The sequence below is a fragment of the Giraffa tippelskirchi genome, chromosome 1, assembly GCF_054371585.1.
Source record: "Giraffa tippelskirchi isolate mGirTip1 chromosome 1, T2T-mGirTip1v1.2.pri, whole genome shotgun sequence".
Classification (NCBI taxonomy): domain Eukaryota; kingdom Metazoa; phylum Chordata; class Mammalia; order Artiodactyla; family Giraffidae; genus Giraffa; species Giraffa tippelskirchi.
In genome coordinates this window covers 189,312,831-189,329,927 of record NC_137275.1, presented here as the reverse complement: position 1 = coordinate 189,329,927, position 17,097 = coordinate 189,312,831, and the positions used below count along the sequence as shown (strand labels likewise).

General features: G+C 43.4%; 1 protein-coding gene and 2 long non-coding RNA genes across 8 annotated transcripts in view; 1 reads left to right on the top strand and 2 right to left on the bottom strand.

Moving 5' to 3' along the window:
* Positions 1-9,463, bottom strand: part of DOCK5 (dedicator of cytokinesis 5) — a 261,149-nt gene extending 251,686 nt beyond the window's left edge. For all 5 annotated transcript variants that reach the window (XR_014060920.1, XM_081516237.1, XM_081516228.1 and 2 more), the window contains exon 1: positions 9,210-9,463. Coding sequence is in view for 2 of the 5 variants with exons in the window: in XM_081516228.1 (XP_081372354.1) it covers positions 9,210-9,252 (43 nt within the window). In the remaining 3 variants the exon portion in view is untranslated. The remainder of the gene's footprint in view (positions 1-9,209) is intronic.
* Positions 9,464-9,530: 67 nt separating this feature from the next.
* LOC145515671 (uncharacterized) lies at positions 9,531-16,080 on the top strand. Its single transcript, XR_014060962.1, has 3 exons — positions 9,531-9,648; positions 9,991-10,093; positions 12,705-16,080. It is a non-coding gene; the product is annotated as an uncharacterized LOC145515671 (long non-coding RNA).
* The window catches only part of LOC145515675 (uncharacterized), a 143,143-nt gene continuing 138,238 nt past the window's right edge, over positions 12,193-17,097 (bottom strand). The window contains exons 7-10 of one of the 2 annotated variants that reach the window (XR_014060965.1): positions 14,947-15,206; positions 13,392-13,857; positions 12,643-12,786; positions 12,193-12,488 (exon numbers count right to left, since the gene is read on the bottom strand). This is a non-coding gene — a long non-coding RNA (uncharacterized LOC145515675). The remainder of the gene's footprint in view (positions 12,489-12,642; positions 12,787-13,391; positions 13,858-14,946; positions 15,207-17,097) is intronic. The other variant, XR_014060964.1, reaches the window with a different exon arrangement.

Sequence of the window (17,097 nt, the reverse complement as noted above, 5' to 3'; positions counted from 1 at the left end):
ACAGGGAAGCCTGGCGTGCTGCAGTCCATAGGGTCTCAAAGAGTCAGACACGACTAAGCGACTGAACTGAACTGAAGAAAAAAAAATCATAGTGAGATTTGACTCCTAACTCTCAAACCTCACTGGTTTGTCTCAGAAAATTGAGATGAGAAGCACGCACAGATTAGGTTTCAGCAAAGATGGCAGAAATGGACTGCTACAAAAAGCCTTCTGTAAATTTGGACATACAGAATTTTGAGTAACTACCACCTTTGCTTCAAATCTCTTTACCAGTACTTTAAATTACTTTTCTTCTCCACGTTACTTGTGATCACTTCTTGTTTAATTACCCTGCGTATAGTGTAGATGTGCTTTATCCTTCAGGGTAATGGGAAGTAACGGATGAATCTGAATGCCTTGTTCCTTCCATTAGACTGCACCTTTGTTCCTCTCCAACTCGTGCTCAACATGGCATGCATCCCTGAGTCAGAACCTCCTAAACGCTCTTCACCCCTGTGATCAAGCCTTTTCTTTCCATTAAACCAATCCTACAATATATCTTCCTCCAGGAAGCCTCCACAAATAATGCAGAAAACAATTAAAAAACGGTAGCAGCAAATTTCCACGGTTCCCTTCCCAAGACTACATCATTGAGGATTTCAATTCCTTTCCCATCCCACAATGTTCACAAGATCCTCTGCTAAAACAATTATTAATTCTATTCATCTCTTTAAATGTTCCTTTTCTTACTGCTTTTGACTGTATCTCACGGGAGGCGCGTGAAGGGCAAAATATTTCATTATGTGGGGGGAAATTCCCTCTCTGGCACAAGAGACAAATTTAGGTAGATAAGGGCCTTCATTTATTCCTTCCGCATTTATTTACTGAGTGCTGATCACATGCCAGGAACCACAGCGGGGTAGGGGAACACTTGATGAAAAAGATAAAGTTCTTGTTCTTGTAATTCTACATTCCCATATGGGAGACAGACAGTAAACACAAATAGGACAGTTAGGGAAAAGGAGAGTCACTGAGAGGTACAGCAAGCAAGGTGGGCAAAGACAGTAGTACCCTTAGCTAGGGTTCTTAGAAAACTCAAAGGAGGGATTATTCCAACAGACACATAAATAATACAGGAATGTGATTTCATTTTTTAAAATACTTTTTGGCCAAACTGCATAAGGGATCTTAGTTCCTGGACCAGGGCTCAAACCTGCATAACCTGCACTGGAAGTGCAAAGTCTTAAATGCTCAACTGACAGGGAACTCCCATGATTCCATTTTTGATTCTCCTTTTATCCAACTAACTACAGTTGATCCTCACTAGTCACAGATTCTATGGTATTTGTGAATTCTCTCCCTCACTAAAATTCACTCGTAACCACCAAATCAATGTTCCTAGTGCTTTTGAGGTCATTCTCAGTCTTGTGCAGAGAAGCAAAGTATGACACGCAAGTTCCCATTTAAGGTCAGACAAGGTGACGCTCCGCTTTTTTGTTTCAGTTCTCACACTGTAAATCAGAGCCCTTCTTACCGTCTTAACTTCAGCGCTGTGTCTTTATTATTTTCTGCTTTTTTGTTAATGATTTTGCTATTTAAATGGTCCCCAAGCATACCACTGAAATGGTGTTTCGTGTTCCCAAGTCCAGAAAAGGCTGCGACTTGCTTTCTGGAGAAAACATTGTGCATGTGTTAGATACACTTCCTTCAGGCTTGAGTTTATAAAAGGTGTTGTGGCCATGAGTTCAACGTTAATACATCAGTGATGTACACTAAATAAGGTCTTTAAGCCTTAAACAGAAACACACATGCATAAGGACATGGATCAGCTCAGCTGATGAACATGTGACCAGAGGCTCAAGGAACCTAACCCGGTATTTCCCCTAGGAACAATGGCTCGATATTCGCTAAGTCAGTGTTCTCAGTGACTTTATACCACACTAGCTACCGCAAATAATGAGAATTCACAGTAGATGCATGATGGAAGGGAAAGTTTCAGTGGGGCACCAGCCTCTTTCCTCTTTAACAGACAAAACGGTCTGACAGGCAACAGCATGGAGCCAGAATCAAGTACACTGCTGTTTTATTGTCGCTGCCTTTAATCTTAAAAGTTGCCTCTTTCTAAAGCAAGTGATGCTGGTTCTCATTTAATGGTAGGAATGTATGGCTTTTTCAATCACTGTTTTAAGTAAAAACCAAAAAAGTAGGCAACATGAAGAAAAGATTAAAAAATAACTTACATGTGGAATCTGAAAAAATGATAGAAATGAAATTATTTTCAAAACAGATTGACAGAAAACAAACTCATGATTATCAAAGAGAAAAATTAGGGGGAAGGGACAAATTAGGAGTTTGGGATTAACATATACACACTACTACATATAAAATGGGCTTCCCTGTTGGCTCAGCAGTAAAGAATCAGCTTGCAATGGTCCTGCAATGCCAGGAGCGGTAAAAGACACCGGTGTGATCCCTGGATCAGGAAGATCCCCTGGAGAAGGAAATGGCAACACACTCCAGTATTCTTGCCTGGAGAATCCCATGGATAGAGGAGCCTGGCAGGCTACAGTCCATGGGGTCACAAAAAAGTCGGATGCAACTTAGTGACCAAACAAATATATATTAATAAAAAAGATGATCAACAAGCACCTACTATATAGCACAGGAATTCTACTCAATATTCTGTAATAACCTGTATGGGAAAACAATCTGAAAAAGAATGGATTTATGTATATGTATGACTAAATCACTTTGCTTGTATACCTGAAACTAACACAATATTGTAAATCAACTGTACTCCAATATAAAATAAAAATAAAATTTAAAAAGTAATTCAATGGGGAAGAAAGAGATGGTTCATTCAAAAGTAATAGTCTTCAAAAGTCAGTATACAAGATAGGCCTTTGGGACTCAAGAATAAAGTATCAGAACTTTTATTTGTATTTTTGTAAAGAAATTAAGCTCTAATATTTATGAACAACAACAAAAAAAAACAGAGACGGCAAATGGGGAAAGCAGAGGCATGAGGTACTCAAGGGTAGCTGGTGTGAAAATGAATACATACAGAGAAACCTCAATTAAGAGAGTCATGAGGCCAGAAGTGGGAGCCTTCAACCCCTACAAGAGAGCAGAGCCCAATGGGAAGAAAGACTTCCTCTTCTCACCTGGCAAGAGCTCAGCCAATGAAAAGCCGGTAAGTATACTTCAAACTCTCCATTCCTCTGATGGACTGTTTATTACAGCCCTGCCAACGTCCTTTTCTATAAAAGAGCTCTCTCCTGGTTGCAGGGATCTGCATGTGGCTTGCAGACCTGCCCCCTACCCCCACCCCACACCCCTTAAGGATTTGCTGATTCTGAATAAATCTATTTTTTTGCTGGAAAACTAACTGGCAGTCTATTTGTTTCAGGTCAACATGGGACACAGCAGAGATCAAGGTGATGGATGAATGACTGTTGGGAAATGCATATGGAGTAGAGTTTTGGCCTAGGAGTGAAATTATGTGGACATGGATAAATAATTTATCCTGTATAAACCTCAGTTTTCTTACCTGGAAAAGGAGACAATATATGAGAATGACAGCATTATCTCAATGATTTCATGAAATAATGTGTAAAGCAGCAGTGTTGAAAGTTTTTAGTCTTAGAACCCCTATAATGCTCTTACAAGTTATTGAGAGGGGATTTCCCTGGCAGTCCAGTGGTTAGGAATCCACGCTTCCACTGCAGGGAGCGTGGGTTTGATCCCTGGTCGGGGACTAAGATCCTGCATGCCACACTGCAGGGCCAAACATAAGAAAGAAAGAAAAGGAAAATATCTTTTAAGAAAAAGTTACTGAGAATTCTAAAGAGCTTTTGCTTATGTGGGTTACATCTATCACTATTCAGTATATTAGAAATTCAAGTTGAGACATTTAAAAAAACACTTATTCATTATCTAAAGTAACCACAATAAACCCAATTGTTGCTGTTTAGTTGCTAAGTTGTGGTCTGACTCTTTTGTGACCCCGTGGACTGTAGCCCTTCAGGCTCCTCTGTTCATGGGATTTTCCAGGTAAGAACACTGGAGTGGATTGCCATTTCATTCTCCAGAGGATCTTCCCAACACAGGGTTCAAACCTGGGTCTCCTGCATTGGCAGGCAAATTCTTTACCACTGAGCCACGAGGGAAGTCACAATAAACCCAACAGATGCTAGCAAAGTATTTTTTTTAGATCAAGCATGGCTCAGATGGTAAAGAATCTGCCCGCAATGCAGGAGACTGGGTTTGATTTCTGGGTCGGGAAGATCCCCTAGAGGAGGAAATGGCAACCCACTCCAGTCTTCTTGCCTGGAGAATTCCACGGACAGAGGAGCTTGGAGGGCTACGGTCCATGGGGTTGCAAAGAGTTGGACACGCCTGAGTGACTAACACACACACTTTTCCAAACAAAAACACTTAGAAGAGTGGCACTGTTTTGCATATTTGTAAATCTCTTTAATATGTGGCTTCACAAAAAGGCCTTTGGACTCTCATACCTGCCTCTGCATTCAATCTGATGCAGTATCACACTCGATGTAGCCTCTGGGAAACTATACCATGTACTCAGGACAGAACAGAGTGAAGACAGGCCAATAACATCTTACTATTATTACCAGAAAAAGTTTTAATCTCATGGGCCATCTGAAAGTGTCTCCAAGACCTCCATAGGCACCTGGGACACACTGAAACAAAGGGTTTAAAACAGTGCCTGTCACGAGGTAAATCCATAATAAACATTAATTCTCTATTCCTTTTACTCTCAGCCTCAATGTTGTTAGAACATGAATGCATTAGAGTGAGGCCTTCTTCAGTTCACTACAACTGTATAATATCTAGCTTGGTCATGTAACCAATAGGCTCTATAATTAACTAGCTGTGTGATCTTCATAGCCAAGGACTCTTAATCTGTGTTCAAATTCAAGGATCCATGGGCTTGAAAAGGGTAAAAAAAAAATTACATATCTGTTCTGACACTCAGTGTTTACTGCATTGATGACCAGAGGCAATAAACCACAAGTGTGCCAGAGATGCTGGCCTCAATTGAAATCACGGGTGTTTTACATACAAAACAGACAACCAACAAGGGCCCAGCATACAGCACAGGGAACTACACTCAATATCTTGTAATAACTTATAATGGAAAAGAATCTGAAAAAGAACAGACTTATATAAACATCACTTTGCTGTACACCTGAAACTAACACAATACTGCAAATCAGCTATACTTCAAAAACAAATTCAATGAAAGAAATCACAGGTGATTAAATAGCATATTATGGTTACTACATATGTCTTGAAAAACTGCACATGCTCATCACTATTTCAAAATAAAGTAGTTATGTTAATAAAGAAGCACAGGTGACTTCCCCAGTGGTCCAGTGGTTAGCATTTCATCTTCTAATGCAGAGGGGTGCAGGATTGATCCCTGGTTGGGAAACTAAGATCCCACAAGTCTCACAACCAAAAAAACCAAACCATAAAATAGAAGCAATATTGTAAAATACACAATAAAAACTTTAAATTTTTTTTAAAAAAGCACATATATTACAATAACAGATATTGAAAACTATCTTGACAGCTGTATTCACTACAAGCGGCTTGTTTTCAATCCTTAATACTTGACTGTATGCAATTAAACACGTTGTTCCAAGACAGGGGCCAAAGGTGTTTATACAACCAAACAGGTGAGAACTATATTTTAAGCAGTTCACTAATTACTCTTTGAGACCAAGTTCCATCACTCCAGCTAGAGTCTAGGGAACACGATGCCCGTGGTGAGGATGAACTGAAGATGCACAGCACTCCTAAGTGCGTTAACAAAGCACTACAAGAATCCAGTTTGTTTTTACACTAACATTTGAGAATCTACAAAGTTAAATGCTTTTAGACTAACTAGGCCTAGCACAACAAAATTGTTGAAAAGTTAACAGTGAAGCAAATATTCCCCCAAAGTACCTTTTATCACATTATAAAAACATACAGGACAAATTCCAACAAACTAATGAATGATTTTGCAAAGACTGTCATCAACATAATCTGGGTCTATAGTTGAACAGACTGAAGCAATGTTTCAATTATCAGAAGAGTAACCTGGAAATGTATCACTAAGGTGTGCTTAACATCAAAGTCAAAGTGTTTGACCCCCATGTCCTAAAACAGAAAAAAATGAACAAAAAAAAAAAAAAGAAAGAAAAAGGGAGAAAGAAAAGCATTTTCCATGGCTGTGGGGCAGCCATTAATCCAACCAGCCAATTTTTCCCAATCACATTTAAGCAAGTCCATCTATTCCATGCCTGCTTTCTCAGTAGCATATCTCATTTTTTTTACTTGCAAAGATAAAGACAAACTTAAGGGTCTCACTTCATCTAACAGAACAAGCTAAAAGTCATATTAGAGTGAATGAGATGTTAAAACCTAATAGGGGGAAAAAAAAAACTGCACTAAATTATAGAAATCAGGTTGGTGCCTTAGAATGTCACCCCAACGCCAAGGACAAGCAGTTATTGAATGCATGCTCTCTACCCGTATACCTCTAGTCCCAAGGATGCAAAACCATAACCTTCTGATTCACTGAACCAAAGGTTAAGTAATAAAATGTACGAATGTTGAGGAAGCAGCGTACCCTGGGTGAAAGGCCAGATTATAGGATCCAGAGGTGGAAGGGCACTCGGAACAGGGGACACGCCTAGGAGTGCAAAGTCCCAGAGAAGGGACTCTCCGTGTACGGTACAAGAGGGAGAAGGGCAGCATCTGCACTAGAGGGTTGATGAGAGAAGCAGTGAGAGATACGCTTTATGGAAATATACTGAACTGGAGTCTTAGAACCTTGAAAACTGGGCTCGGTTTAGACTTTACCCTGCAGGCCAAGGAAGGCTTCCCAGCAGGGAGCGAGTATGATCACCATGTGTCTTGGGAATAAACAATGGACATTGATCCCATAAGCTCATCTGTCCTAACAGTGGGCCCTTTTGTCAAACCCAGATTCATTAGAATCTATTGTGTCTTGGGAACTCTGGTCAACGTTCTGTGGCAGCCTGGATGGGAGGGGAGTTTGGGGCAGAAGGGATACATGTATATATATGGTTGAGTCCCTTTGCTGTCCACCTGAAAACTATCACAACACTGTTAATCACCTATACTCCAATACAAAATTAAGAGTTTAGTGTTGGTTTTTTTTAAGTATCCATTGTGTTTAGTGAAATAAATTTTCTAAATGATACTCTGGGGCAATTCTGCCACTACCTATACCTTTGAAATGCAATTCAGTTTTCTTGACGGATGATAAAAATTAAAAAGAAAATACCACTCTTGTTGCTATAATTATGGAAATAAAACTCACGTTTTCAGGATATGTTTGCCTTAACTATGCTGAAGTCAGAATAATTTTGGAGAGCGTTTCTCCTATTAAACAAAATTAGAATTGATAATTTTTTCGTGACAAGTATTGATTAGGCATTGCTAAATATACTTTCATCCAGTAGTTAGTACCCAATTAACACAAATAGAGAAATTGGCTCCATCTGACTTCCAGAATTATTGGCTACTTACTAACTGGCACCTGAAAGCTCATGACCAAATTATGAAGCAGAAGAAACAGCTACCTATTTCTGAACTACAATCACGGGAAGAGTGCAAGGATTCTAAAAGAAATTTAAAGGAAAAAAGTTTTTGCAGAGGGAAAACAAGGAATCCTGTGCATATTATTGTACATACACAGATATAAATATATACACGAGGATCACCATCTCAAAGTAATAAATATGAAAGAGTTGATGTTTCTTTGTAATTGACTCAAGGCTTCCGAGTTGAAAAGCCCCTAGAGATCTCTCAAACTGACAAAGCCGTCAGAAAACACAGAATAAGTTCAGAGATCTGCTGCTGCTGCTAAGTCGCATCAGTCGTGTCCAACTCTCTGCGACCCCATAGACGGCAGCCCACCAGGCTCCTCCGTCCCTGGGATTCTCCAGGCAAGAATACCAGAGTGGGGTGCCGTTGCCTTCTCCCGTTCAGAGATCTAGAAACCACTGAAGCGGGGGGAGAATGCGGGCGAGATGGGAGTGAAGCCGAAGACTTACAAATATGCCCAATGAACAACCCTGAAAGGAAGTGATAAAATTCTCAACTGTGTTTATACTAGGGAATCGCACCCAAGCCTAAAGCCACTTTAATCGCCCCACTAACGGCAGACGTCTTTCCACAAGACCTAAGCAACCTCAATCCTCGATAAAAAGTAAAACGACCAAGGGTTTTCACCTGGGTTAAAGCCCCGGTCAACCACCGCTTCGGATCGAAACTAACACGAAAGCAACCTCCTGCACATCCTGGGGGCCTTTCCAGCACCGCTCTTCTGAATGCCCAAGTGCCTAGCACAGGACCTGTCACAGTGTTCTAGTAAAATGTCCTTGTCTTATCCCACGGCGGAATGGGGATTCAGAAGGCAGTCGGAGACCCTCTCCACTCACGCTCGGGTAGAGGACGACAGTCCGCACCGGCAGCCCCGGGGGCCAGCCACCCCCGCTCCCATACCACACACTTTCTGCCGCTTCTATCACCTCTACACCACAGCTTGAGTCTCCTGACCAGTTTACAACTGCTACGGGGATCCCAGTGCCTGGGAGGAGTTAGGAGAGGACGGCTCCCTACCCCACCCCTCACCAGCCCCCCACAAACTCTTCACTTGGGGCTTCAGGGAGAACCTAAGAGCAAAGGCAGGAAGCGCTGGGGCAGCCCGCCGACTTCGCGTTCCGCGGGCCTCGGCCGGTTACAAAGTACTAAATGAAGCTAAACAGGCCCAAGCGGGCCGGGAGATGGGGGGACAGTGGGCGCGAGCACCGCGGCAGGGCGCCCCAAATGAAGCACAGCGAGCGCCCTCGCTTTGCACGTTTCTACCCTGTAAAACGCTGCAGCCTTGGGAGTCGGGGGGCGGGATAGCCAGTCCGGAAACAACTGCACTTCTAACTCGGACGCCCCAAACTCAGAATGACTTCCCCCCATGAGGCTCCCGGAGCGGACTCCGGCTCGCACCGCTCCCAAGGACGAATGCAGCCCGAGCTGAGCCTTGGCGGCGCCCTGGCGGGTAGCGGGAGCTGGAGCCCGGTCCCGGGCAGGCGCGCGCCGAGTGGCCGTGCGTCTGCCACCCAACTTCGCACCCGGCAGGGCCGCTCCCCCGAACTTGGCGGCGGCGGGGATGGGGTGGGGCGAGTACTCACCAACCCCGTATTTCTGCCTCTTGGTCGGGATCCAGCGGGCCATGGCGGCGACCTCGCCCCGCGGCGGCGGCTGCGGCGGCTACAGTTCCCGGGGCTCCGACCGCCACCGCGCCGCGCCCCGGAGCGCCCCAGGCCCTTCCGCCATGTTCCGGCAAACTTCGCTCGGCCCCGCGCGCCGTCTCTCCGCCACGCCGCCAGCTATACGCTCCGGCTCCCACCGCGAGCCGCGGTCACCTGCTGCGCCCAGCGGCCACGCCGCCGTGCGCGCCCCTCCCGGCGCCGCCTCGGCCCCTCCCTCTGGCCGCGCCCTCCGCCAGCCGAGGCCGCCTCCGCGCCCCGACCCGCGGGCGCCCGCCAGCCGAGGTCTCCGCGCTCTCCCGGGCCCAGGCTGGCTCCGCCTTGCAAACTTCCCGAGAGCAGTTTCCCAGCACAAACTGGGGTACGGGGGTTTTTTTGTTTTGTTTAATCCTTTTAGAGTTTGGCTTTTTTTCCCTCGCCGTCCCCACCCGGGCTAAACCCTGGAGCCTGGATCCCCGGCGGCGGGGTGTCGGGAGGGCTGCGCTGGAGGGGTCGGGCACCCCCAGACAGAGCAGGCGGGAGGGGATGTGGAGTCCTTTCTCACCGCCCGCTCCGGAGCATCTGGGGGAACTAGGATGAGTGCATAGGATCTAAGATAAGTTGTTTCTAGCCGCCCGGACTCCCGCAGTGCCAGGCATTCAACCGGCGCTCGATAAATATTTATTGAATGAATGAGCAGTTGACTACTGCGTTCACCCCCTAGAGCTTTCGCTGACACCACGAGAGCCGGAAGCCGGACTCCAGGGCAAACGTGATCTCCTGTGACCACGGTTCATAGCCTACAAAGCAGGAACATTTGTCTTCAGGTAAATAGAGAACTAATGCGAAGGAGCCGGGCTCCTCAGAAGTATCAAGTAGTTTCTTAGGGGAGCCCCTGAGCGAGAATTATGAAGCGAGTTCTGACTTGGAAATCTTATGTCCCCGAGAAACACCTGGGTTCCTCCCCAGCTGAAGAGACTCAGACCCAGCTGAAGAAATTCAGACCTTCATGGTCCAGGGGAAAGCCCGCCCCAAAGACCTCCCTTTTCCAGCAGCCCAAAGAGCGTTCCTGGGGGGAAGGGGACGAGGTACATCCTAATCTTTCTCGTTCACTAGCTGCATTGTTCAGACAAAGAGTCAAACGCAGGGACTGCACATTTGAACAGCCCTGAGCTGTTGGCGTCCTCTGAAACTCTCCTGGAACTCACTTCCTTCTGGAGAGACCTCAAGAATGAAGATTGGATCCGAGTCCCAGGTGGGGGTGGGGCGCCTTGCTACCTCACCCATAGAAGTAAAATCTCAGAGTAAATGACCAGCTGATTCGGGTTCACCATCTGAGAAAAAGCCTCTTGAAAGTAGTTGTTTTGTCCTTGCAGCTTATGAAGATTTTCTTGCTGATTTCGAACGTGAAAGGAAAATGAAATAAACATGTAATAAAACAGAGCAAAACTTCACTGAAAACAGTGCATTTTAACTTTGGTAACTTTTTGCAAAGTCAGATCTGAATTTTTTTTAAGGTCTTGTTAATAGTGGGTAACTGTACGTATTTATTCATCAAGTGTAATAATAATTTAAGAAATCTAGTCACTTTAGACTTAACATCCAGAAGGGATTCCATCATCTCTCCCCCAGATTTCTTTTCTTCTGCTAATGACATCATGATTAACCTAACTTCCCAGGTTAGGTAATTTCTTTTTCTTTTCACAAATATTTATTGGGTGCCTACTAGATGTCAAGCACTGTTCGAAGAATGGGAGCACAGCAGTGAATAAAATAAAATTCCTACCCTCATAGAACTTAGTGTCTAACAGAGGCGGGTGAAGCAAATTTAAGCCAAATGAGGCTAAACCTGTATAGAAAACTCGGGAGTAAGGAGGACAGGATGAGGGAGGTAGGGATGCTGCAGTTCTATATCCAGTGGTCTGCAAAGGCATCTCTGATAAAGTGACATTGAACTATAGATCTGCAGGAAGTGAGGATTTCAGAGAAAAGCGTTCAGAAATCAACAACAGCAAAAATAAAAGCCAGAGGCATGTTTGGCTGGTTCTGAAACCACAAGGAACAGCAAGGATTCCTGGGTAGCAAGAGATGTTAGTAAGGGGCAGAGGAGAAAACTTGTGAGAGACACAGTGTGAGCCAATAAAGCAGGATCACAAAGGGTATAGTGAGAACTTCATATATTGGCTGTGAAAAAAGTTTGGAGGATTTTGAACCAACCAAGGACATGATCTAACATGCCTGCTGTGGGTTGAATAGACTGTAAAGACACAAGAGAAGATGAAGGAAGATCAGATGGTCAGAAGACTATTTCAGTAGTTCAGGCAAGAAATGAAGGCAGTTGGGTCCAGGATGGTAGGGGTCGAGATAGAAAAAAGGTTCTTGACATAGACTGAAAATAGAAACAACTGAAGGGCAGTGTGGACACAAGGAAATTTACTGAGGCTTCTAGACTCCTCAGTGTACTTTTACTAACATATGTTTTTGGAAAGTTTGTGTGCATAGTAGCTCAGTTGTGTCCAACTCTTTTGTGACTCCCTGCACTAGAGCCTACCAGGCTCATCTGTCCATGGGATTCTCCAAGCAAGAATACTGGAGTGGGTTGCCATTTCCTCCTCCAAGGGATCTTCCTGACCCAGGGATTGAACCCTAGTGTCCTTTATATCCTGCATTGCAGGTGGATTCTTTACCCACTGAGCCAACTGGGAAGCCCTTTTGGAAAGTTTGGTGAATGGATAAATCTGTCTATGCTTTTTTTTTGTTTTTTTAACAAACAGCTTCACTATATAGGTTTCAGGCCTTAGAAACTCTGAATCTTGACCCCTAGTGTGAAACACAACGTAAGTCAAGCATAACCCTAAGGAGAAGGGAATGGGTAATACTGGGTTGGCTTGCCCACATGCAGTAAAACCAATCTACTAACACTGGATTGTGGCGAAAGAAAGTGCAGTATTTATTGCAGGGAGCCAAGCAAGCTCAGGACTCCAAAAATACTCAAACTCCCCACTGGTTTCAGCTAAGCATTTTTAAAGGCCAGGTGAGGGAGGAGCATCCCAGACTGTGTGATCAGCTCGTGCACAATTCTCTGATTGGTTGATGGTGAGGTAACAGGATCCTGTCACAGGGGTTAACAATATAGATCCTTAGGCTCCAGTAGGTCTGGGGGGCTATGTGCTCGTGGTCATTAAGTCGTTGATTTCTTCCACTTGGTGGGGGTTTTAGCATCTGTAAAACAAGTCAGGAAACCTGCATCAGGCACTATTATCTGTATACTTCTGAGAACTAAAGCAGAGACCTGGGGGAGGGGTCTGTATTGGGAAGGCCAATTACACAGTTACTACATAGAGCTTCCATTTTCTTAGTCATCTGTGGTATCTACCTGTCTTCACTTTTTATATCCCAGTTGCTCTGTATTGAAGTTTTCCTTTTATATTTCCTTAGGTCTGACTTCATACCTTCCTCAGCAATTCTCCATGTGGACCGATAGGAGCTTAAGTATTTTGCACAAAGTTACTTCAGTCACCTGTGTTTGAGAAAATTGGATAAGTGACATTCTCTAACCACAGGTTTATTTTAAATTTAATACACATCAGAGTGTTAATCCTCATTCAACATAACTGGATTTCTACCAAAATGACTTCAGCTGCCTCACACCCCACCCCCCCAACACACAGCCTCCAGCCCGCCTCCACCCCCACCCCACCACCTCGAATTGAAGGCTTTTTGCAAAACTTGAGGTTTGAATTTGGACACTGGATATTTCAAGTGTGACAATAATTGCAAAAGAGGGTTGGAGGAAAATGGAAAATTTTAATTACAGCTTTCAGGATGTTTATTCTTTTCCCTCTGAAGACTGAAGTCCACCCACTTTGTTATATCAGATGGTTAAATACCAATTTGAAAGTCCATTTAAATCATAAAAGCAGAGCTATTCAAAGTCTTTTATTAAAATGCGGCTGAAAATTAGAGAGTCAACTAGATGGGTAAGTGGAATAACAGCAAGATTCCCAGAAATACCCTTTTCTTTTTGCTCTGATATCTTTTCAGAGGAAACCTTAAGCATATTCCACAACCAGGGATATTCAGACTCCAAAACCCACACAAATACAAACACAAGTAAGCACTCACAAGCACTAGCTTGCTCTGTTGGAAGGTGCCTTGGAGAAAGAAATGAGGATAAATGAATTTGGAGGCTAGTTGCAATGCCGATGAGAATAGAGAGATGTGAAGACGACTGGTAAGAGCTTTACTTCCTCCACTGATGACACCAGGTTTATTTTCTCAAATCTGGCCGACTTAATTGAGTCTCTCGAAGAAGCTATTGGTTCTGTTAAAGAAAAAATTCTTTTCCAGGTAGAAGAAGCTCATTCTTTGATCCTACATATGAGTGGAGTTACTTGTTGTTTAGTCACTAAGTCGTGTCCTACTCTTGAGACCTCATGAACTATAGCCAGCAAGGCTTCTCTGTTCATGGGATTTCCCAGGCAAGAATACTGGAGTGGGTTGCCATTTCCTTCTGCAGGGAATCTTCCTGACCCAGGGACTGAACCGACGTCTCCTGCATTGACAGGCGTATTCTTCACCACTGAGCCACCTAGGGAGCCAGAGTGGAGTTACTACAACTACAAAAAATGGGGAGGAGGGATATATTTGACTCTAAACATCACTTTGCAGTCTTCTTAGGGCAAATGCTTCAGGACAGGGTGGTTCTGTGTAAGTCAGGGCCAGGGTGATATATTGTAATTTGAGACCTGTGAGCTAAACTGGACAAAGGAATGGATATCTAAAGCCCTAGAAACACCTTTTTCATATGCCCTGAAGATTCCCATCACTATCTACTCTCTGCCCTCAAATACCCTGGCTGGTGAGCATCTCTGGGTCTGTCCTTGGCTCTGCTCTGTGACTTTGGAGGTCCAGTTTCCCTGATGAATGGGGAGATGATGGTCAGGGCTGTAAAGCTATTCATATCTTCAGCCCCATCACTGTGAGATTGATGCTTGGTGAACACTTTCATAACAAGAAGCTTTTAGCTTTGTTTCTAGAATACTCTTTGCTGCACATATCTAAATGTGCTCTAAGACCTTTAGGAGAAGTTGATGATGTGAGCAATTTGAAGTTATTTGTTGTTGTTGTTCAGTCGTGTCCAGCTCTTTGTGAACCCATGGACTGCAGCACACCAGGTCTCCCCATCCCTCACTATCTCCCGGAGTTTGCCCAATTTCATGTCCATTGAGTCAGTGATGCTATCCAACCATCTCATCCTCTGGGAACAGTCGACTCATTGGAAAAGACCCTGATGCTGGGACAGATTGAAGGCAAAAGGAGAAGGAGGCAACAGAGAATGAGATAGTTGAAATCATTGTGCTTAGTCGCTCAGTTGTGTCCAGCTCTTTGTGACCCCATGGACTGTAGCCTGCCAGGCTACTCTGTCCATGGGATTTCCCAGGCACGAATACTGGAGTGGGTCACCGTGCCCTTCTCCAGGGGATCTTCCCAACCCAGGGGTCGAACCCAGGTCTCCAGCACTGCAGGAGGATTCTTTACCATCTGAGCCACTGAAGTCATTAATTTAATGAAAACTGGGTTGTTTGATAGGGAAGAAGGAATGGCAACTACTTGACTTTTTTAAAGACTATATATATCTTTTTACGTGGTGTCTTTTTGTTTTTTAAAATTTATTTACCTGTTTTTGATTGTGCTGGGTCTTCATTGCTGCACATCACTGCATGCGGGCTTTCTCTCGTCGTGGAGAGCAGGGGCTAGTCTTTGTTGCAGTGCACAGGTTCTCACCGTGGTGACTTCTCCTGTTAGGCAGCACAGGTTCATGTTCCCTGCATTGGCAGGCTGATTCCCAATCACTGGACCTCCATGGAAATCTTGTTTAAATGTATCTTGAAAAAGGTATATATATATTGAAAAATTATCTCCTGTCTGTCTAAAATTCTGTCCAAAACAAAAGATGATGAAACGTAAGAAGCAAAATGGAAAAGTTAAGCTGTAAGCTTAAGTAAAAATAATTCAACTATATAAGCTATATTATTATTGTAACTACATAAAATTATTCATTTTCATGGAAAATGACTGTAGAGGAAAATGAAAAAAAAAAACATTTTATTCAACCTTCTTCAAAACAAAATAAACAAAAGAAAAACTACTTGGAAGCTGAGATTCCCTGGACAGTGTAGAAAAGCAGGATGTTAAATGCCTAGATTTGACCTTTGTTCAGGACAGGAGTGAAGTTTCATTCTGAAGCCCCTTTGTAACAAGGACACTATTCTTATACTGTTTAGGTGACTGTCATATTCAGCAAATTTTTCTATTACTTTGAGGTCAGTTAAGAAACAAATGTTTGGTCCAGAATTTTTATTTAATACCAGACAGGTTTTCCATGGTCACCAGCTGTAATGTAACAATGGTAATTAACATGTATGGCTTGTGTCTGGTACTATTCTAATTCAATTTCTTTAATCCCCACACATCCTAAGGAGGTAAATAGAACTGCTGTCATCTCCTCTTTACAAATGTGCAAATTGCAACTCAGGCCTGGTTATAGTATTGCCCACATAGGTAGTGGCAGAACTAAATTCAAAACCTAGGCAGACTAGTGCCAGGGTCCATGGTCAAAACCAAGAATCAGTGAACTTTTACTGTAAAAGGCCCATGTATGTATGTATGTATGCATGTATGTATTTTAGACTTTGCAGGCCACATGGTCTCTGTTGCAACCACTCCACTCTGCAGTTGTAGCAGAAAAACAGCCATAGACAATATGCAACAAATGAGTATGGCTGTGTGCCAATAAAACTTTATTTGTAGACATGGCATTTGAATTTCATGTAATTTTCTTATGTCATGAAATATTCCTCTCTTGACTTTTTTCCAATTATTTAAAAAATGTTAAAAATCATTTTTGCAGGCAGTGGGCTGGATTTGGCTTGAGGGTCGTAATTTACCAACCCGTGCTCTGTACTGTGACTGCTACCCTTTGAAGTCTGTGGAGGAGGGGAGAAAAGGAAGGGGGAAAGGGCCTCCAGAAGAGGCAGAGAACAAGGGAGCACCAATGTGGGACTTACCCACCAGAAGTCTGTCGCATAAGGATTTGGGAGAAGCTTCTGGAAGAAAAGTCATTAGGAGAGAAGAACTCCAAGTAGTGAAGTTTGCCTTAGAAATCAGAGGACAGGACACTCTGACAACAGTGAGTATCTGTTCTGGGGAATTGTCTACTGGCCTAGCCCCTCTATTCTGAATAATGGAAACTATGAATAAAAAACAACTAAATCTCTATAAGACAATGGCACACAAGTAACTGCTTTGGTACCCACTGAACAAGTGGACTTTTAAAGAGGTGAGGGAGGCATGTTCATTGCAGCATTAGTCACAACAGCCAAGATGTGGGAATGATCTAAGTGTGAATGCAAGGATGAATGGATGAAGAAGATGTATATACATAAAATGGAATACTATTCATCCATGAGAAAGAAAGAAATCCTGACATTTGCAATATCATTGAGGACCTTGGGGGCATTATGCTAAGTAAAATAAGTCAAATAGAAAGCTAAATATTTGATCTATGAACTCAGAGAAACAGAATAGGCTGATGGTGGCCAGGAGCTGGGGGAAGGCAAGAATAAGGAGATGTTGGTCAAAGGTTACAAACTTGGAGCTAGAAGTTCTAGTTGAGGATCTAATGCGGATCTAAGTTCTGAGGATCTAATGTACCGCATGACGACTATACTGTAGTTAACAATACTGTATTATATACTAGAAAGTTGCTAAGAAAGTATATCTTAAATGTTTTCACCTAGACTATGTAGAAAAGCATATAGTAATTGAT